Consider the following 22,054-nt stretch of genomic DNA (forward strand, 5'->3'; position numbering starts at 1 on the left):
GGGAGAGACTTGAGTGAATGAGAAACCCTGAGAAGAGGGCACCTGTCCAGGTGATAAGCCAGATATAGGATTCTGTTGGGCATCAATCACATGTAGCAGACAGTAGTCACTCTTAGAACTGACCAGGCCTTGGCCTGGGCATCTTTTTTGAGAGCGTTGCTTTCCCTACCTTTGCAGGTTGGCTTTGCTTACGAAGTCTCACATTGAACATGTGTATTTGTGTATGAGATGACAGGTGTGACTGAGCATGTGCTTTAGAGTCAGGCCAACACATAGCACCACTGCTCACTGGTTGTGTGACTCTGGGCAGGTTCTTAATCTCTCTGGGCCTCAGTTTTCTCATCTTTAAAATGGGGCCATTGCTACTACTTTGCAGGATCGTTGTGATAATCCAGCAGTGTAAGGCAGAATAGTGACCTTGAGCACCACACTTAACATTGCATTACTCTGCATTGCATTCCAGAGCCTAACGCAGGTCCTGGCTCAGCAAATGTTGAATTAATGAAGAAGGGACAAAGGACTAACTTACAAACTCTGGGTAAATTCATCCAACAAATATTGTGTTCCATAATTATCTTCAATCCAAAGCAATTTCTAACAGTGAGAATTAGATCCAGTAAATAATTGGGAAAAATAAGTCCCAGATCATACATCAAGGATGCCCTCTTTAAGAGAGAAGCCAGGATAACAGTGTTGCTGTGAGATAGCAAGAGGTTTGGTTGTAGTTGAAGCCAAGCCCTTGGTGCCATTAGCAAATGCAAAATCTACAGCTCAGCCAGGGCCAACACAGGTTCTTGTTCAATCCTTGCTGACCCAGCCTTTCTGTTAGTGTTCATGATGCACATACCTTCCAGCAAGAGAACCCTGGTTTCATAGCCTTTTGCTACTTACTTTGCTATGTGACTTTGGCTGTTCTTTCATCTCTGAGCCTCAGTTTCAAACTGTAAAATGGGGTTAATAGCTTAGTCCAAATATAATGAAATGTAACGAGGGACAGTATCTGACTGATCCTTGTATTTGATGAGCTCCTTTGTTCACAGGGCTCCTTCCCCGTTATTCCCCTTTCCCAGTCCTGCTATGCTACAGACAGAAACCCAACATCCTTTAAGGCCCAGCCCTAGGATTAAGAATTCTGCCTTGGTGAACTCACTGCCCTCCCCTCTACGTGGGACCTGACTCCCAGGGGTGTAAATCTCCCTGGCAATGCAGGATATGACTCCTGGGGATGAATCTGGACCCGGCATCGTGGGATTGAGAATATCTTCTTGACCAAAAGGGGGATGCAAAATGAGACGAAATACTTTCAGTGGCTGAGAGATTTCAAATGGAGTCGAGAGGTCACTGTGGTGGACATTCGTATGCACTATATAGATAACACCTCTTAGGTTTTAATGTATTGGAATAGCTAGAAGTAAATACCTGAAACTACCAAACTCCAACCCAGTAGTCTGGACTCCTGAAGATGACTGTATAATAATGTAGATTACAAGAGGTGACAGTGATTGTGAAAACCTTGTGGATCACACTCCCTTTATCTAGTGTATGGATGGATGAGTAGAAAAATGGGGATAAAAACTAAATGACAGATAAGGTGGGATGGAGGGGATGGTTTGGGTGTTCTTTTTTTACTTTTATTTTTTATTCGTCTTATTCTGATTCTTTCTGATATAAGGAAAATGTTCAGAAATAGATTGTGGTGATGAATGCATAACTATATGATCGTACTGTGGACAGTTGACTGTATACCATGGATGATTGTATGGTATGTGAATATATTTCAATAAAACTGAATTTAAAAAAAAAAAAGAATTCTGCCTCATAGCCCAGGAACGAGACATCTTTGTGAATGGTTTCCATTCTCTGATTCTCTGACACAATAAAGGATAAAGGAAGAAAGACAACAAACAGTATATGGGTTTTTTGTTTTATTTAGACATGGAATTTTCCTTCCTTTTCGTATAACTTATCTAATTAAAATATTCATCTGGGTAGTTACCACAAAAAAGTAACATAGAAAATTGTATTTACATTTTGGGACCAAAATACAAATGAAGAGCAGGATTACACCTTGCTCCTTTCCCTCCCACTTCCCTGAAAGAAAGAGAAAGCCCCAAAGAAACTGTTCATTACACCAAGGATCACAAAGGGTTAATTTGTAATTTGGTGATTTGTGTGTAGTGTAGCAGAGGAAAAAAAAATTGCACAAGTTTTCACAAATGAGTCCAAAGGTTCCTGTGTCTGCTCTGCAGCCATTTCCATAGCCCAGGTGAGAAGCTTGTTTCAAAATTAGGTTTTTCCTCTTCCATCTTTACGCTTCTCACCAAGTCACATCCCTGATGCAGACAATCTTGACGGAGGATGAAGAGTTGAATGAGAAAAGATATGGCTCTATGCAAACAGGGGTGATAAAAAATCTTTGTGCCAAAAATGGATATTGATGTTGGATTAACAAATTTGACATGTGTGTCCTTTCTTCCCTCCCTGCCTAAAGACTCCTAATAAAGAAAATTATATCACACACAACTGAATCTGAAATATGAAAAACTGACAAAAGCTTGAACACACGTAGCTAAGAGACAAATTCAGGTGGCAGACACCTAGAGGAAGCTATTCTAGGCAACAGATGTCTGGCACCTTACCCAAATTTACATTTGGTTTCAGGTGAGAGGCTTCCTAACATCATATTTGGGGAGCAGACTAGGGGAAAGAGGTGGGATGGTAATATAAACAATCAAGAGAAATAATGCTTTACCCAATTCAGAAGTACAGCAAATGAAAACACGGCAATGTGAGTCCCATTGCAACAGGCACCTTGCCCAGTGGCCGGCTGAACAATGCACAGCTGTTGCACCCTCAGGAAACACGCTGTATAGATTCCCTGCGTTGCTCTGGAATCTTCAAATTAGCCTGAAGCCTCCAGGATGTTTAAAAACAGTGGGCCTCAGGGCTGAGAGACCTTGTCCAAGGGACTGACTGCCAAGCTCCGGGGACCATCACACTCACCATCCCCTCAGTCTGCTTCTCAGATATCTAAACGATGAGCATCTCAAATTCATAGCATTTACTTCTTCCTGGTCACAATCAGTGGATTCCTATAAGTGTTCAACAGCCTTCCCGTTTCTGTTCTTGCTCCTAAGGCCATTGGAAGTGAGGTCCTGCCTTCCCAAACTTGATACAGTTTTCACCCATCCTGACACTACAGCTCAGACACTTTCCCCAAGTTGGCCCTTCTCTCCAAATTCTGGCTTAAACACTCAAAAGAGAGTGCTTCAGCTGCAAAGTTCTCTACAAAATATAGCAAACTGTTATGCTCTTCCATTCACATGATCTTACTTTTTTTAAAAAAGGCAAAAACAAAACCAGCTTCCAACACAGCATTACAATTTCTAAAACCATTTGCTTCTGGTTGCAATTCACAGGGAACAAGAGGTTAAAGTGCTGGCTTATTGGGGGCGACGAGAAGCTCTGCCATGTGTCTTATTTTTCCCCATATTATTGGGGAGAAGGAACAATAAGGGAGGAAAAAAACAACTCAAATATTGAGGTGGCAACTGGAAATTGTAAAATGCTGGGTTCTGTGCAAATCAATCTCCCACAGGTTCTGTCCTCCACTAAACCTCAAAAACAAGAGAAAAAAAGTGGAAATTGGCAAAAAGTATGGTGGAAAGACTTTAGACCTCTACAAGGAATCTCAATAAATACTATTTTGATGAGTAAGAAAGAGATGCACCTGCATAGAACTTAAAGCAACACTGAGAAGGGTCTTGGAGATGAGGAGATTGACTTGAATACATCCTGCCTCCAAATCAAGGATCCCCTTCAGGACAGGTAGCCCTGGACTCAAATCCTTGCCCAATGTGCAGCAGGCACCACACAGGCACTAGGGATGCCAATCCTCCCTCTGGATCAAAGTCCACTCAAGAGAGCCGAAATGGGACAGGGGAATGGCTTTATAAGCTTTTGTCCTAAGTTTAATAAGGGACTCTGAAAACAAAAGGCTAAGTGTGGAGTAGAGGACAAAAAAAAAAAAAAAAAAAATACTGGGGGTAATATAAATACAATCTGGGGACAGTATTTATTAATTAAAACTATGTCTTATAGTTTACAAAGAGGCTAGTTAACAACAAAAGTATCATTGACCTTAAAATCCTCAGTGAGACTGAGACTTCACATCTTCTTCAGAATTCCGAAGTGTTCTCCAGGCAGGGAGGCAGTGGCTGTGCACACAGGTTCACAAGTGTAAAACCTGGAAACCATGCAGAATTCGGAGACCAAAAAGTTCCAGAAAGCAAAAGATTCGGGTCTCCTTTGAAGTTCCACCCCCCATCACCCAATTCCAGCTCCAAGGCAAGTCCTCAGTTTATCGTCGGGAGAATCTGTTCTTGAAAGCTTTAATTGTCTTGGCCATCATTGGGGCAATTTCTGTGAAGAGAAATGAGGCACTCGGTTTCAGATTCTTGGCAGCTTAGACATAAACCACATTTACGATGACAGCAGGGGCTTGCTGCTCTAGCTGCACCATCAGACAAATGGATACAAGCTGTAACGATCTGCTCACAGCAAGATAACATGCAGGGCAGTAATAAAAGCAGCAGCACACCCACCCTAATGCCTACTGAGCACCTACCTGCTGGTAAAAATTGCCATCTCTAATTCTAACAACCTGCACCAAGGCTTGGAGGCTGGACAACTTGCCCATGGTTATACTCTAAGTGGCAGACTCTAAAGGCCATACGCAGCCATAAATGAACTCTGCCTCACAAACACCAAAACCAATGCAGCAAAGGTCTAAAACTAGCTAAATGCAAATGCAACCAAGGGAGGGCTACCCTACACTCTCAGCTGGTACCTGAGTACAGCTTAAGTGTAAGCCAGCCTTCCCACAGGCCCCACAGTGAATAATTAATGCTTTTCTTAAATTAGGATACCCCCATAGGATACTGGGGAGTCTGTGGTAGTAAAATTAATAATTAAAAATAGACCCAACTAGACATAAAATATATACCTGGAAGCTGGGACTATAAAATTATAAAATCTCAATAAGATGGACTGTCAGCCACTAAAAACAATTATAAACCCATGTCATTGCCTGGAGAAACAGGTTTACATTTAAGTGAAAAAAAAGGAGAGAAGCAAAATGAATATTCACTATGCTCATTTAAAAGACTTGTGCGCTATGGACAAAGCAGAGAAAGGCAGGTAAAAGGAGGGACTAACATTTAGACCTGCCATTGCAAGGCATTGTCCGCATGCTACATCCACTACAAAAAAACACAATACAGTGACAATGACAATGAAGGGCTTCATATGCTCGTTCTGCAACACCTGAGCAGGAAACCCTACTTACTCTTCACAGTTGGTTTCCTAGGATCGTAGGAAACAGTGCTGCTGACCACTGGTGCCAAGTGGGCACTGCTGGTGCTTGGACCGTCATAGGCCAGCTCCTCAGTGCTGGGGTTAAAGCTGTTGCTGCTGCCACTGCTAGAGGGAGCATGGCTGCTTCCTGTGGGGTACAGGGCTGGCTTGACCCTATAACACAGAATGAAGCTGGTCAGTCATGAGCATGAGTACATCTGCCCCAGCAGGAGCATCCCAAAGCTGGCCTGTTTGAAGACACTCTGGGAGCTTTGGCTAAGTGGACCCCAGTACCCTGGATTCTGCTGGTGACTCAGAGATGCCCTTGACCTCTTGTCCATTTACTCTTGACTACCCCAAGAGGCAGGAACAATTATCCACCCCATGTTGCAGACAAGGGAGCTGAGGCTCACGGAGGCAAAGTTTTCCTGAGCTGGTCAAGGCCTGACTCCAGAGCCCACACTCGGCGCTGCCTTGCTTTTGCCCCACCCCAAAATGATTATCTTTCTGTCCCTATGGCTGCCTTTTAGGGACGATGACAAGTTCTTGGGTCTCTCTTCCCTGACCAGGAAAGGAGCAGTGATCTTACCTGACTTTTTCAGAGACAGCTGCTCCTCCTGTTCCAAACTTCTCTTGCCTTCTTCGAACATCACGAGGTGGCTTGGCTACAGAGTTGACAAAAGCCATCTTTGCTCGTCGGCCTATGGAGAAAAAGGTACATTAATATCTGCTGTCTTGAGCAGAGATGCTACTGCTATTTAAATAATCTAAACTATTAAGAGGTAAAGCCCTTTCAAGTAACTCAAAAGGATTATCAACCCTGATAACCCCACTGTAGAGCCGTATGGGGTATATCAGAAACACCCCCACCCCTTCTACAAATGCCAGAGACTTAGGCACTAGTGGGGTCCAACAAGACTCTGCTGCAGCCCAGAGCAAAAGGCCCACTGTCTTACTCTGCCCACCCCCCACCACGTCCCTTACCTTTGGGCTTATTGGCATGTGCATGTCGGATATTCTTTGTCAGTACCCGCAGCCGCTGTTCTCGGGCTTCCTGAAGCCGCAGGTACATCTCCCGCCAAGACTCGTATTCTTCTGGCCTCTCCTCCTTAAAGTCTCGGTGACAATGAATTTTCCATAACTGATCTGTTTCTTCAATTAATACCTGAAATCAGAACCAGGACATACATACATACATATATCCACACACATACATATATATATTTTTTCATATACAAGCACTCTTGCATATCTCTTTTTCATCCTTTAGTTACTTGGGGGTGACTAATTTTCTAATTTTTTGGTCTTTGTAGTAATATTTTATTTACTAGTTCTAAAAAAAAAATCAAATCACTAAGTTAAAAAATGTTAAGTGTAAGGCACTGCACTAGTTGCTACAGGGGAGTGTGAGGCTGGAAGAGACAACAAAAGTTGGTTTAGGATATCAGTAAAGAGCAGAGCTGGGATGATGTCCAATCTGGTATTTCCCCAGCACTACAATAAGCTATAACTGGAAGGCGGCTGCCTAAGCAGATGTTATGGTACAGGCACCTCTGAATTAAAGAGAGACAGCTAAGACAGTCAAATGAGTATACACCTGCATCACTACAAGAAGGGTTTGTGGACAGGTCTGGATGTCACTAGTCACCAGACACCGAAATGCTATCCCTCCTGCCCTGGATCCCAGAGGCTCTGCTGCCAGATTCTCCCTTGACCTTTGTGACTAGGTGGACTCAAGGGAGGTCTTGGAAAAGTTTTTCATCCTCTTCAAATCCCACCTTGATTCTAGCCTAAGCGGTCCATTTAAGATGCCAGGACAGATGCCAATGGCAGGCTGATTCCCAGGGGCTCGCTTGGCAGTGGTGCCAGGTGTAAAGGATCAGCAGAGCCAGTAGGATGCTGGGGGTTGGAGGGCCTCAGAGGGTCGGGAAGGGAGGGTCTCTAGAATTTGGAGAATTATGGCAATGGATTTAGGAATTACTGTTGCCGGGCCTTGCCCCACTGGGCACCAACTTCACAAAAAAAAAAAAAAAAAAAAAAAAGATGCCAGGAGCAGGTGCTACATATATGCTTGTTTAAAGGCCCAGAAGCAAAACAAACATGCCTAGGAAAAAGATTTGTTCTCTGGGCTGCCCTTCAGCCATGGCAGGTTCAGAGACAAGGCTGTTTCTGGAGATACAAGCCAGAAAACTGTCCTCTCCTCCACCTCAAACAGGATACTCACGTGATTGTATTCCTCAATGCGATACAGCTGATCAGGCGTACACCTCTCCAGAACAGGTTCAAGAACAGAATACGGGACTCCTCCCACTTCAAAGATTGCTGCAGGGAATTAAAGGGGAAAGCATTGAATGACAGCCAAGCCACACAATGGTAACATCTCCAGTACTACAATGTGCTTGCAAACAAGAAAAGTGTGCAACTTACAGTCGATATTGTTTTTAAGTACGCGGATGCACTGCTGGTGCAAGGTCATCATTCTGGGGAGATAGGCACACTTGGAACCAGAATACACCTGCATCTTTGAATTCATTCTGCGCCCAGTAAACCCAGCTTCCTCCTCTTCCTGGGGTGAAGAGAGTGCTATAGAGCAGGAAAAACAGGAAAGTAAATTGCAAAAGGTACAAAAAAGCTAGAGTGAAAACTTTCCTTCCCACCCATTCCTCAACCTCCCTCCCAGTTCCCTTTCACAAAGGCAACCAATGCTACTTGTTTCTTGTGTATCCTTCCAGAGTTTATGCAAAAAATGAGCACATATTTTATTCCCTTTTAACCAAATAACACTCACTACCCACATAACTTTTTCCACACACCACATGTGAGAAATCATTCTGTGTCAGTAAATAAAGATGGCCCACGTTTTTTATAGCTGTGTAGGATGCCCCTGTGTGAAGGAGCCATGGTAAGCCTGTTAGTCTCAGGGGGTGGACACCTATATGGCTTCTGATTCTTTTGCTATTAAAATTATGTATTTTTCTTCTTTAACACCTACAATTTGTATAGAATAAAGGACTAAGGATGACAGCAGCAGCTAAGGTTTACTGAGCAATTACTATGCGGAAACCCGGAGCTAAGAGCTTTACTGGCATTACCACTTTTAATCTACTCAACAACCCTATGAGGCAGATATCATTTTTACTCCCATTTTAAAGAATATGAAACTGAGGTCCAAAGAATTTAAGAAATTACTCAAGCTCATGACTTGTAGAAGCTAGAGCTGGGATGCAAACCCAAGACACAAACACCAGAGCCTGTACACTTAGGAAATGCACCAAAATCTGATATTAAGGTGATAATGTTATGGTAACAGATCACTAATTTTGAAAAAAATTTTTGCACCTAAAAAAAAAATAAAAAAGGGAAACTTACCTTTTCGCTTTGGTTGGAAGGAAGCTATCGATTCAAGGGAAGGAAGCGGACGGTAATTGGCCTGTATCATGGGCAGTGGGAGGTCCGGCAACACTGGCAATGAATTGGTGGGGGCCTGTAGAGGAGAGAGACCAGTGAATGGAGAGCCCCCTTCTACCAGCCCAGCAACTTCCCTACCATCAATTCCTAGCCCTGCTAACTAAGCACATGTCACCATCAAATCCAGGCTGCAGGAAGGGGACAGTCATGTCTGAGAGCTCCTAAGTGGGGAAATCAATACAGATGGGCCCATCATAAGGAGACACCTCTGAAAATAGGTATCTTGGAAAGTACCTACTCTAGTGGCTACTGTGGCTGGAGAAAATGCCAAGTGAAGTTCAACAAAACAGTGGCAGGGCCAATCCTGTGAGCTCTGCAGGGCCAGATGCCCTAAAATGGGAAGTAACCAGAGGGCTGGCAGGGTTACCTTTTTCAGCTTGGCTGAATTGGCTCCTGATGGCTGTAATTTCTCTGATTTGCTTTCATTCACCTTAGGTAATTTCTGAACTATGTCCAAGTTTTTACTCGTGCTTTTAGAATCAGTTTTTTTAGATCCTTTTTCTCCAAGTGCAGTTGCTGAGGTTTTCACAATCTTTTTCTTTTTCTTCCGGGGCTGGTCATAGCTGAGGTATGACTCAAAAGACATGGTGGGCTGCTCAAATTCATCATCCATATCTGCCTCCTCAGCTTTAGGGAGGGAGCCCACTGACTTTCTATCCAGATTAGAAGTTTTCAGTTTCCCCTCTTGAGTCTTTAGGTTGTTGGAAACCTTCTCTTTCACCTTGGGTAACAGGTCTCCTGCCCCCTTTCCGAGGTCTAAGCTGTCTAGACTTTGCTTGTTTTTGTCCAATTTGGTTTTCTCTGAGTCTTTGTGCTTTGGCTTTTTAACGTGGTTGTCTGAAGCAACCTCCAAGGGAGGCAGAAACTTCCTCTTGCTGCTGCTGCTCTCCCTTTCCTTCTCTTTCTTGACAGCACTAGAGGGTGGTTTCTCCTTTGTGCTCTCCCCTAAGAGTGGCCTCCGGTTTTCCTCTTTGGAGACGACCTTGTGTGATTTCTCTCTGCTCGAAGCAGAGGACTTCTCATCTCCCTTGGCATCCACCAGGCGCTTTTCCTTGTGGGAGGATCTGTGCTCTCTGTTTTGGCTCACAACCCCTTTACTCTGGGGTTCACTGATGGGTTGCTCCTGACTGGCCCCCAGTCTCTCCTGAAAGGCATTACTGTGGCCTTTTCCAGGTTTCTGGTGTCCAACAGAGGGCTCCTGGTCCTCCTCAGGGGACCTGGGATGGTCCACGTACATCTGATGGGGACTGGCAGAGGACGGAGGGGACTGAACGTGGCCATAGTCAGAAGACTCGTGGTCTGAAGAGTAAGCTGGCGAGACCCTGTGGCACCTCTTTCTCTCGTCTCTCCTCTCATGAGTGTGAGAGGCTCTGTGGGGTCTCTCAAGCTCTGAGAGTTTTCTGTGTTTTTTCTGTCTGTGATCAGGGCTGTAGGATCGGCTGCCAGAGGCTTTCCAGTTGTCTTGGTAGTCACCCTCCATCTCTTCCTCCTTCTGAAGAGCATCCCTGGGGCACTTTTGGGAATTACTCTTCTCAAAGTCCTGTTCATCAGGCTCAGTGCTCCTAAAGTAAAAGATGAAGCAGATAAAGTAGACATGAATCTCCATGGAATCCTTGTTTAGAGAATAAGATCACAGGACCTGAACTCACAAAAGAGATGAGGAGGATGCAGAGTTAGAAATGAGGTCCTGGGAAGAAGGAAAATGGGTTATGCTCAGAGACACTCAACTACCTTTTACAACTGGGAAAACTTAAATATTCAGTAAGTGGAAAATGACTAATTAACCTATGGGAAACAAAGAACATCAAATATATTGTGAACATGAAAACAAAGATTTTTTCCAACATGGAAAAATGTTTGACTTGCTATATAAAAACAGGGGATGTTGATTTATTTGTATAGTTTGGTCACAAAACTGTGTAAAAATACTTTTAAAAAGAAGTTAGGAACTTACCAAAATGTTAAAATACTTATTTTCTGAATAGTAGAACTATAAGAAATTTTGATTTTTCTATTTTTCTATATTTTCTGATATTCTAAATTGATCATGACTTATTTTTATAACTGAAGCAAATAGATATTTTAAATAAGAAGGCAGAGAAGGAATAATAAAGAAAAAATTTTGGGCTGTAAACCATCTAAGTACCAGATTCAACCATGAAGCTAAAGCAAACCTAAATAAAGAGAAATGTTCTTACCGTTCAACAGGAACCAACTTCTTCCACTGGGCAACCAAGTCCCTGGCAAAGTTTCCAACGTGCTCATGTTTTCGCAAGCTGTTCACTGTTTTTCCAACCCCAGTCTCCTACAAATTTGAGAAAGAAATTGTTGGAAAGTTGTGAAACTAGCTCACATTTTTCTAAAGAAATAAGGCCTCCTGCTTCAACAAACTCAACAAGCAGTAATACATCCTTCCTAAAACATACCTCTCAAGTCTCAATGCAAAATTACTGTGTATCTTTGCCTCAAATCTCTAATAATACACAGCAGCAAAGCATATCAACATTCAGGAAGAAAAACCTTTAATTAAACCCAGGACTGGATGATGCCAAAGCCCATATTCTTTTTTAAAATTGAAATAAAATTCAAATAACATAAAATCCACCATTTTAAAGTGTACAATTAATTCAGTGGCTTCTAGAACACTCACCATATTGTGCAGCCATCACCACTATCTAATTCCAAAACATTTTTATCCTCTTAAAAAGAAACCATGCTCCTCCCAATTACCCCCATTCCCTGGTAATCAGTTATTTACTTTATGTCTCTACGGATTTGCCTATTCTAGACATTTCATATAAATGAAATCATGTAATATGTGGCCTTTTTGTCTGGCTCCTTTCACTTCCAAAGCCCATGCTTAAACATTATTCTACCATGTCTCCCAGTGGGAAGGGGATGGGATATAGTTTTATAATGTTTAAAGTTATACAACTCTTACCGCAAGAATGTCTACAGTAATAGGCAAGATGGAGAGTTTCTTCAAATATTTCAAAAGCTGCAAAGAAAATAAAACATTTAACATTAATTTATATAAAACCAACCATATTCTTTGGAACAAAGAAAATATCTAACAGTTGAGTGCTTACTCAGGGCTAAGTATTTTACAGTAACAAGTACTGTTACTATCCCTATTTTACATATTGAAATCAGGCTCAGAAAAGTTGAGTTACTTGCCCCAGGCAGTAACTTTAGATCCCATGTTTTCAATCACTATACACCAAGAAGAAACAAGACTTAAAGAAGAGAATCAAAAGCCACCACTCTAATAATAAAGTCAACAACAACTGTCACTTTGCTCCAGTTTTGACAGAATTTATGAAAAAGTAACCAATTTTAGGAAAATTACCTATGGACCTGGTGCAGAAGAAAGTAAAAAGGGAAAGAGGTCTCTACAGGAAAAGGGTATCATGTTTCCAAGAAGAGTCACAGTGTTAAGGAGAATTGTTTTTCAATACAAGTGGAAAGTCAAGAGCAATTTCAAGTTGCAGAATCGAAACCTTGCTGTTAATGGTGAACACAAAATGTCTGGGTAGATTAAAGAAGCGATCTGGGTTTGGCCCCATTTCCTTTTTGTAGTCCCTAAAACTAGGTCAAAACCAGTACATGGCAGGACTAGTAAGACGGACTTCCAGAATCAGAGATGGGCTTCACAGTTTGGCCCTGTTGCCACCTCACCAGGTGATCTTTGCAAGTCAGTTACCTACCTCTCTGAACCTCAGTTACCTCCTCTGTAAAACAGGGACTGGATCCTGGCTCTTCTTCAGAAGCTGTAAGAATTCACTGAGACAATGCCATGTCCTCTCCTTGGCCATAGTGACTGGAATGCTATAAGTGCTTATTATTAATCATTTCATTCAACAACTGACAGCTCTTTTAATATTCTCCCCTTGATCCCCAACCAGATATTCCTCAGTCAATTCCCACTTGCTCTATGTCTATTACAAGTCATCACTGGCTATGCACTTCTCTAGGAAATGTTTATATGTACTTAAACATACTTATAATACAAGGAACGCTGCAAAGTACAAGTAGTTCAAAAGCGATAACTGTGACGACCTTTATATTTAAATATTAGCTAACAGGATCTTTTCTTTTTCCATGTGAAGCCCAGGCTATAATTAGTATGCCATATTGCTATTAGGTAGAGTAATGAGTATGTTTTTCTGGTCATTCTACTTCAATAATTACTTAGCAGGGTCACTGGGCAGACACTGAGAACAAGCAAGAAGACAAGTGATGTTTCTGGGGAGTTTCACCTTCACAGCTGAGTGAAAATTATCCTCCATTTTAAACTCGATCACCTATCATCCAACTCAGGACGATTTTTATGTGTATTTTGGAAGGCGAGGGCTGGAAGGGGAGGGCTGGGATCATTTACACATCGTTTACTGTGTGTTAGCCACTCTGCTAGGTGCTTACATGGTCACCTCATTACAACTCTATGAAGTAGATATCATTCTCCCCATTTTGCAGATACTGAAACTGAGCCCCGTGAGGTTAGGGAGCTTGCCTAATGAGCTAGTAAGTCAAATGTGTCTATCAGGGCATGTGATACTAAGCCACAAGAAACATCCAACATAATAATGCTATCCTTAGGAAACAGGAACAGAAAATGGTGCAGTAGCTCATAAGCCTCTTAGCATACTCAAAACAAAGTAGACCAGCTCCTCCTCAGTAATTCATTATTAAACAGTTACGAGTCCACATAGTAAATAAGGTCACCATGGGAACAGAGGCCCAGGACCTCTACAAAGCTAACAGAGAAGGATGAGGCCAGAAGTCACTGAAGGTAGGTTTATCTCAAAGCCTAGCACTGTTTCACTTCAGGTTAGTAGGTGCAATTTTGAAGCAGATAGACTAAAACTGTCAAGATTTTCAAACAGATATGGCCCTACAATTTTCAAAGAATTTCAAGAAAGAACAGAGCAATAACAAGGTAAAAGCACTTTGGACAACCTCAGGTAGATGGGAACTTGCTGTTATCAAACCAAGGTATCAGCTGTAGAACTGATAACAGATCACTGAGAAATGCCAAACATTTGCACAGCCCAAGTTTAGGAATTTCAGTTGTCCCTCACACACACATTCAACCCAAAGAGCAAAAGATGCTCATACTGTTGCCTCTCTAGCTCTCCACCTGCCACTGAATTGTGTTCTTTGTAGTTTCAGCATTCAAAATGTAACACAGACAGGTAACTGCTATGTTACTATACCAGCCACAAAAACTGTTTCCAATTAAATAAGTAGGAACATAAACCAAGTGGCCTTGGTCTGCCTGGTAACTTCTCCCCAAGGAAGGCTAGCTCACAGATGGATTTAAAGATGAAACGGAGTTATAGTTAAACACCAATGATTAATAACAGAAAATCAATGAACATGGGTGTGGAATCAACCCTTTGAATAATAATGGTTTGAATTCAAGGTTTGGTTGCAAATTTAATACTGCTATATAATCATTTTGAATCATCTTGCAATTTCAAGAACAACCTGTGGGAGCTTGTTGCATTAACAGAAGGTTGAGAGGAAGAAGGCCAATGTGCCAGCTTGCAATTTTCCCTCTGCACTTAGACCATTTCTGAATGCCAACTACTGTGCCCTTTGCACAAATGATCTCCCAACATTTTCTCATCTTCACAATGCCAAGCTATAAGTTCAGGGTGATTTTCTATCTGAGAAGAGAAAGTCCAAATGCTCACAAAAATCACTAATACTTCAGTAGGATGAGAAACCAAACAAACTTCTTGCTTATTTGATATTTAATGCACACCAACTACTAAAAAGCTACTTCAAAATTTAAATCCTAATCGAAACATGACTAAAGATGATACATAGACCATTTTTTATCTGATGGAAATAAATACCAAATTGGGGGTGGTGGTGGCTACATGAATTGCTTTATGGTTTTAAAATCAGTCACAACCCTTACAGTGTTTAGAAAACAAACTAGTACTCAGAAATAATGATCATCTACTAGGTGCCCACAAAGAGTTATTGTAAAAAATCTGTAAATATGCCTGGCCACTAGGTACTAAAGCTGCAACAGAAAACATAACACAATACAATTGAAAAAATTAAGTTTTCAGATTTGAAACTAAAATGGCTCCTTAAAGAAGCAGATCTTTGAGCCTAGTTATGAAGATAGTTTAAAAGTGACTTGATGGTGAGAGGCTATTTGTAGCCTTTGGAAATGGAGAAAACCTCATCTATGACAGGTTAGGAACAAGGTGAAGAGAAAAGGGCCCTTCTAAAAAATCTACTTTTTTTTCCCCCCTGAAGAGTGGTGGTTACTATCCACTGAGCACTTACCATGAGATTGGGGCTTTATACAGCTTTTTAGTTCAGGAAGCAAAAGCAGGTGAGGACACAAAGTCAGCAAAGAAGAGAACTTGCCCCAAAGTCCATGGCTGGTAGATGGGTTAGAAACCAAATCTCAACACCATTTATCTTGACTGCCTCCCTAGATTACTTCTTGAATGGGACTCTGGGCTCAGAGATTGAACTCTTAGCTACAATGCTGACAGAGAATGTCAAAAAAACACCTTAGGTGTTTTAATTGACGGATTTCAATGAAAACATTCTAACATCCACCAGATACTCTCCCAAAGACAATCAGCAAGCTGGATAACAGAAAGAAGGGAAGGGAGACGACTGCATTGAACTTTTTTTTAACTAGCTAGGTACAATTAAAAAATGGTTGTCCATCACTCGCAGCAACCAAAAACCACAGATCAAAGCTTTCTAAAATCAAGGCCAGAAAAAATTCCAGCTACAACTTCTAACTACATCAATTTTCTCAGTTATAACCTAAGTTTCCAAGAGTACAGCTGTGATGACAGGAGGTTTCGTTTTGATTTGAAAGAGATTCACTGAGAAAGCGAAAAGGTCAATGTTCTAATATCAAGCCGCAAAGCAATAAAAATGTCTCTTGGAAACAGCAAGACCACACGTCGAGCCTAGACTCCAATCCGTAAAGGTAATACCATCTCCTTCTCTGAACAAACATCAAAAGACACTAAGAAATCAGACATTGCGCAAGGGGAGGAATGGAGCTCGGCACGGAGTGCAGGAACCGGGGAGTGAGCAGGACTGAACTCCGAGGCGAGCGCCCTGCCCGCCCCCTCGACGAGCTCCCCGGAAAGGAAACAGCTGGCTCGGGACGCCGAGGCGAGCGGCTTGCGGGAGCCGGGCCGGGACCGGCGGGGGCGGCAGCCCTGGGCACGCGGTGTCCGGCCCCGAGCGCGCCCCATCCCGTCGGTGCCCGCGGGCGCCCCCGTCCCGGAGGCCGGGAGAGGGGGAAAGCCCGGGCCCGCCGAGTCCCGATGCCCGGCAGCGGCTGATCCGCGCGAACTTCCCCGCCCCGGGTCCGCGAGTCCAGCGGGGCCTGGCTCAGGGTCCAAGCCCCCCGGCCCTGGCAGGTCCGGAATCAGCCCCGCGACCGTTAGGGGCCCCGCCGCGCCCAACGCTCGCCCCGGCTCGGCGCAGCCCACTCGCTCACCTTCTTGGGGTCGGGGTTCGCGGCCAGGCGCGCCTGCAGCTTCTCCACAACTTGAAGCGCCGACTCCGCCGCCATCGCTGTCACTAGCGCGGCCTCCTCGCCGGAACTGGGTTCGCGTCGCGTCCTCGGGCCGCAGCTCCGCCCTCCGTGCCGCCCCGGCGGAGACGGAAGCGAGACTGGCCCCTTCCGGGCTTCGGCCGGGGGGCCGCGGGGGCTGGCCGGCCGCAGACCCCGCCCCCAGAACTAGGGCCACGGTCCCCTTCTCCTCGAGCCCCTTCGCCTCGAGCCCCTGGCCAGCGTGCGCGTGCCGCGAGCTGGGGCCACTCGTCGGGGCGCGCGCGCTCTGCGCTGATCACCGCAGGACAGTTCTGCTTCTGGTCCTTGGTGTGCAGAGCCACTGCCTGGAACGCCGGCTCTCCAGTGTGCAGGCTAAGATGGAATGAGGCTCCGGCGCCAGACCTGGGCCTTTTATACCCAACTCACCTTTCCCCGCCGCGCCCCCAGCCGGAGATGTAATCGACATCTGTCAGTGGTCCCTCCTGCGCCTGGGACTTGGGTTGTCCCGTTGGGTCAACAGGAGTCAATGATAGCGACCACTCTAGGATAAGCACTGTGCGCCCGTGGGCGGACTGTCTTCCTTTCAGCCTCAACATAACCCGATGATATTATCGTATTTTACAGATAAGGAAACTGAGGTTCAGGGAGACCACATTAACCTGCATGTGGTCACGTAACAGGACAGAGGTGAAGCCGGAATTTGAATCGAAGTAGCCTGGGTCCAGAGTGAGTGCATATCTCTGAAAAGGCCAAGGAAAGCCTTTTTTTTTTGAGGCCCAGAGACAAAAAGAGGTCTGTCTAAAGTCAAACAGATCAGCCCCACGAAGCCATTGTAATAGCCTGTGTGTCTCCTTTCCCACCAAAGCAGTGTCTGGTACATAGGCACCAAATAAATACTTCTTGGATGAATGAATGAAAAAATGGCCAGTTTCCTCTGATGACATGCCCATCAGCAACAAAGCCTAATTCAGAGCTTCCCAAGAAACAATTCTTGAAGCAATCACTCTCATCCTAGCAGCACTACATTTTACTATTATTATCATTATTAAAAAGAGTAATTAAATAGCCTTAACCTAAAATCTCAGCATTGATTGTATCTCATTTGATTAGATCAGATTTGATTTGATCCTATCCAGATCTCCTGCTGAGCAATGTACCTGGCCTGACCTCTCACCCAAAGTGGGAAAATCCAGTGGTCACTCTTCCAAGTCCTAGCTATGGAAAAAAATAACTCACTATAAGTTGTTTCTTCAAATAAGCATTCATTTCACTCAATATGCTGGGAAGCTCTCCTACCATCCCTGACCCTTTGGCTTGGTGCCCCTCCCTGAGTTCCCTCAGCAACCAGTCCTTTTCAGGTTATAGACAAATTGTTCATTTATTCATCTGTCTTGTTACTGGGCTGTTTGTTTATTAAATACAGTGACTGACCTGTCCAACCTTGAATCTCTGCCACCCAGCATGATCTGGGCCATATAAACAGCACTGGATAAAATGTCCATATAAGACTAATGACCTCCCACTTGGTGCCCTAAGACTCAAGCCTTGGGGTGTAATAGAAAAAGCATCAAATTGGGTGTAAGGAGACTTGGAGTCTAGTTCCAGCCTTAGCTTCTCCTGGGAGCTGCCGCTGTTACATGGAATGATCTCTTAAATTCTCTGCACAGCAATTGCCTTTCCATGGAATGATCTCTTAAATTTCTTCCATTTTGAAAATGCAGTGATCAGACAGTTTCTGGTATAATGGAATATGGACAGTTTTTGAAGCAGAATTGCTGACTAACTGACCTGGCATACATAACTCCAGATCCATGGAACACTTTTTTGGTGCATGTTACAATCTCAACAACCAGAATAAAAAGAAACAATGCATGCCCAGTTCCTTTCCTATCATACATGCTGCTGGAGGCTCCTGGAGAGAGTGTTTGTTCCAGTTTGCTAATGCTGCCTTTTTGCAAAACACCAGAAATGGACTGGCTTTTATAAAGGGGGTTTATTTGGTTACAAAGCTACAGTACGAAGGCCGTAAAGTGTACAAGGTAAGGCATCAACAAAGGGTACCTTTACTGAAGAGTGGCCGATGGCGTCTGAAAACCTGTTGGCTGGGAAGGCACGTGGCTGGTGTCTGCTTGCTCCCAGGTTGCATTTCAAAATGGCTTTCTCCCAGGACATGCCTCTCTAGGCTGCAGCACCTCAAAAATGTCACTCACAGCTGCTCTGAGGTTCTTCTGACTGTGATCCAATTAACACCCACCCTGAATGGGCGGGGTAATGCCTCCATGGAAATTATCCAATCAAACATTTCACTCACCATTGATTGAGTCACATCTCCATGGAAACACTCAAAGAATTCCAATGTAATCAACACTAATATGTCTGCCCACACAAGATTGCATCAAAGATAATGGCATTTTGGGGGACATAATACATTCAAACTGGCACAGTGCTCCACCTCCCACTCCTCATCTATGTCAGCCTGAGTTGGGGTTACCTAGAAAGTAAAGAACTCTTTACACTAAAATACACAAAAACTTTAATGAGCAGTTAATTATGTATGTTCCAATATCTGGTTAAAAAAATGGTTTCAACCAGTTCTAAAAATGTTACTCTGGCCTTTCTCATTCCCTGGCTATCTTGGCAGCTGCTCTTGGTTAGGGGCCATCCCACACCCAAGGCAGGAAGATGATGGCTGCAAAAAAGATAAAAAAGTTGCTGGAGTCAATCAACTCTAGGCTCCAACTAGTTATGAAAAATGGAAAGTAAGTTCTGGGGTATAAGCACACTCTGAAGATGATCAGGCAAGGCAAAGCAAAACTGGTCAAACTCACCAACAACTGCCCAGTCTTGAGGAAATCTGAAATAGGGTCCTATGCTAGGTTGACCAAAACTGGTGTCCATCACTACAGTGGCACTAATACTGAATTGGGCACAATATGTGGAAAATACTACAGAATATGTGCACTGGCTATCACTGATCCAGGTGATTCTGATATCATTAAAAGCATGCCAGAACAGACCAGCGAAAAGTAAATCATATAAAAATTTCTTTAATAAAACTGGTTAGAGCTTGTTTTTAAAAACAAACAAAAATGTTACTCTGCTTATGTTCACTGGGGGGTTGCCATTGTAATCCTTGCTTTACACAAGCGTGTCCAATGCCAGATGAATTCCCTAAGGTCCCTGTTTTGTCCATCATGGATTAGCAACACCTAGCACACAGGTGACATTCAATGAACTAATTATTATTCAATTTAAGGGTAGTCCAGAGTGTCACCTGAAAACCTGAGGGCGACTCTCTAGCTCTCTTGCCAGCATCAGAGAGCCACCGGTGAGAGTAATTAAAGAACTCATCCTACCCTGCTCAGCAGGCAATACAGCTATACTGGGGGAGAAAGATGGGCAGGGAGGCTCTCATCGTCTGCCTTTGGAGTTTTTGCAACAAATGTGATCTACTTTTATAATGAAAATAAATGAAATGTTTTTTAATTTTGGAAAAGGGCATTCCCAGGTTGACCCTTTTAGGGGGATTTAAAACATTGAAAGATATATGGAAAAAAGACTGTCAGCTATCTTGTCCTCAATAGCAGAAAGGAGTCCTTGCCTTTTTTTGGAATGGTCAAGTGAGATTCTGCAGGCTGGACAGCGTGTTGAGTGAGGGACACGGGTGGGTGGGGATGTCCCCTTCGACTGCTCCTGGCCTGGGCTCTGCCGCTTTCTCTTACCACATGTAGATGGCGGTTGTAGAGAACACATGTTTGAGCTCAGCACTAGTCTGAGCTCCAATCCCTAACCCTGCCAATGCTAACTGTGGTTTCTATTTAAAAACTCACTGAAATTTTTCCTCCTACCATACAAATTTCATATGAGGATTATTAATATGTTATGATAAGTAATTGAAATATAGTAGGTTTTTAAATTTTATTTTATTTTAAAGCAGCAGTTATTCAGAAAAACTCAGTGCCTTGGCTGAGAATAGTGTGCTCTGCTGTAAAGCAGGATATAAAATTCTTCATCTGGGCAGTTTTGTTTTGGACAGCTGTAGCCACTGTTCTATTCCCCAACAGGCTCATTTTTCTGAATTGACTACATTCATCTTTGTTTCACATCCTTCAAACATGTTCAGTTGGTTATTTACTTAGGGATGGCATCTTTCTGGGCTTCACAGCCTGGCTTCAACCTCCACACACACCGTAATGCAAGCACAGACTGCCAGCTCCAAGGAGTGGTGTCTGAGATTCAAAACCCATGCCTTTCATAGAATGTCTTGAAGTTGGATTAAACTTTCCACTAAAGCCTTAAGGATCTCAGACCTACAAACCTTCTAAGGATCTAAAGAGGGTAGAATCTAGCATTCTATAATTCCCCCAAAGAGCAGTAGACTGAGAATCTGAATCTATCAGGAAAAAAGCTAACATAAAAATAAAGAAAAAAAGTAGCAAGTATACTTTGATACTTTTATACATTGTAAATTACATAAATTGTATGCTGGTAGTAACCCACATGCCTCCCTTAGCACTTTATTTTTGCTATAGCATTTATCATAATTTGAAATTACCTTATTTTGTGGTCCAGGTTTTTATAGTCTCTCCCCATTACCTAAGTTCTATGAGGTATCACTGTGGCTAAAACAGTGTCTGGTACATAGTAGGCACTCATTAAATACGGACTGAATTTAATGAAAAATCTATCAGATTGTGTGTGAAATGTGCTATTAACAAATGATGTTATCCTAATTAATCTTCACTACAGCCCTACAATATATTCTTATTTTCATTTTACAGACAAAGAAATTGATGCTTGTGAAACTTAAGTGACACCATGCCCACAGCCCCAGGAACTGAGGGTGTGGTTTCATCCCCCTGAAATGAAGCTATGAAAAATTCTGAGTTAAAGGCACCAGCCTAGAACAGATAAGAGAGAGATTGAGAGACTGATTGATTTTGATCGATTGACTGATTAAGCCATGAGTTTTCATCCCAAACGTTGGCAAAAGTCTATGAACCATGTGCCAGTTTGGATGTACTATGTCACGCCAGACGCCGGGTTCTTTAATGCAATCTTGTGGGGGCAGACATATTAGTATTGATTGGGTTGGAACCTTTTGATTGAGTGTTTCCATGGAGATGTGACCCATCCAACTATGAGTGACACCTTTGATTAGGGTGTGACCTCTTGATTGAATATTTCCATGGAGGTTTGGCCCCGCCCATTCAGGGTAGGTCTTGATTTAATCATCTGGAGTCATATAAAAGAGTTCACAGACAGAAGGCCCTCATAGCAACTAAGAGTGACATTTTGGAGAGAGCTACACGAAGGGAGACATTTTGGAGATGGCCATTGAAAGCAGGCGTTTGCTGACACTTTGCCCCGGAGATGCTAAGAGAGGACAAAATGCTCTAAGAACAACATTTTGAAGAATGCACAGGAGCTGAGAGAGGAGCTGGAATACAACCTGGGATCAGCAGATGCCAGCCACATGCCTTCCCAGCTAACAGAGGTTTTCCAGATGCCACTGGGCTTCCTTTGGTGAAGGTATACTTGTATTAATGCCTTAATGTGGACATTTTGCATGGCCTTCAGACTGTAAAGTTATAACCAAATAAACCCCCTTTATAAAAGCCAATCCATCTCTGGTGTTTTCCATAATGGCAGCATTAGCAAACCGGAACAAACCCC

At 43.3% G+C, this 22,054-nt stretch overlaps 1 protein-coding gene and 1 pseudogene across 1 annotated transcript; one reads left to right on the plus strand and one right to left on the minus strand.

Annotated features, from left to right (window-relative positions):
• Positions 1 to 1,912: 1,912 nt before the first annotated feature.
• ELOA (elongin A) lies at positions 1,913 to 16,475 on the minus strand. The gene is made up of 11 exons (XM_037828208.1): positions 16,322 to 16,475; positions 11,765 to 11,821; positions 11,022 to 11,128; positions 9,191 to 10,385; positions 8,725 to 8,839; positions 7,783 to 7,938; positions 7,580 to 7,677; positions 6,340 to 6,520; positions 5,945 to 6,056; positions 5,348 to 5,529; positions 1,913 to 4,422 (listed from the first exon to the last, which is right to left on the minus strand). Exons 1-11 carry the CDS (start codon positions 16,394 to 16,396, stop codon positions 4,361 to 4,363), a joined length of 2,340 nt encoding a protein of 779 aa, XP_037684136.1. The 5' UTR covers positions 16,397 to 16,475; the 3' UTR covers positions 1,913 to 4,360.
• A 2,585-nt stretch (positions 16,476 to 19,060) lies between these two features.
• Positions 19,061 to 19,408, plus strand: LOC119520445 (annotated as a pseudogene).
• The last annotated feature ends 2,646 nt before the right edge of the window (positions 19,409 to 22,054 follow it).

The sequence above is a fragment of the Choloepus didactylus genome, chromosome 2 (genome assembly GCF_015220235.1).
Source record: "Choloepus didactylus isolate mChoDid1 chromosome 2, mChoDid1.pri, whole genome shotgun sequence".
NCBI classification, from domain to species: Eukaryota; Metazoa; Chordata; class Mammalia; order Pilosa; family Megalonychidae; genus Choloepus; species Choloepus didactylus.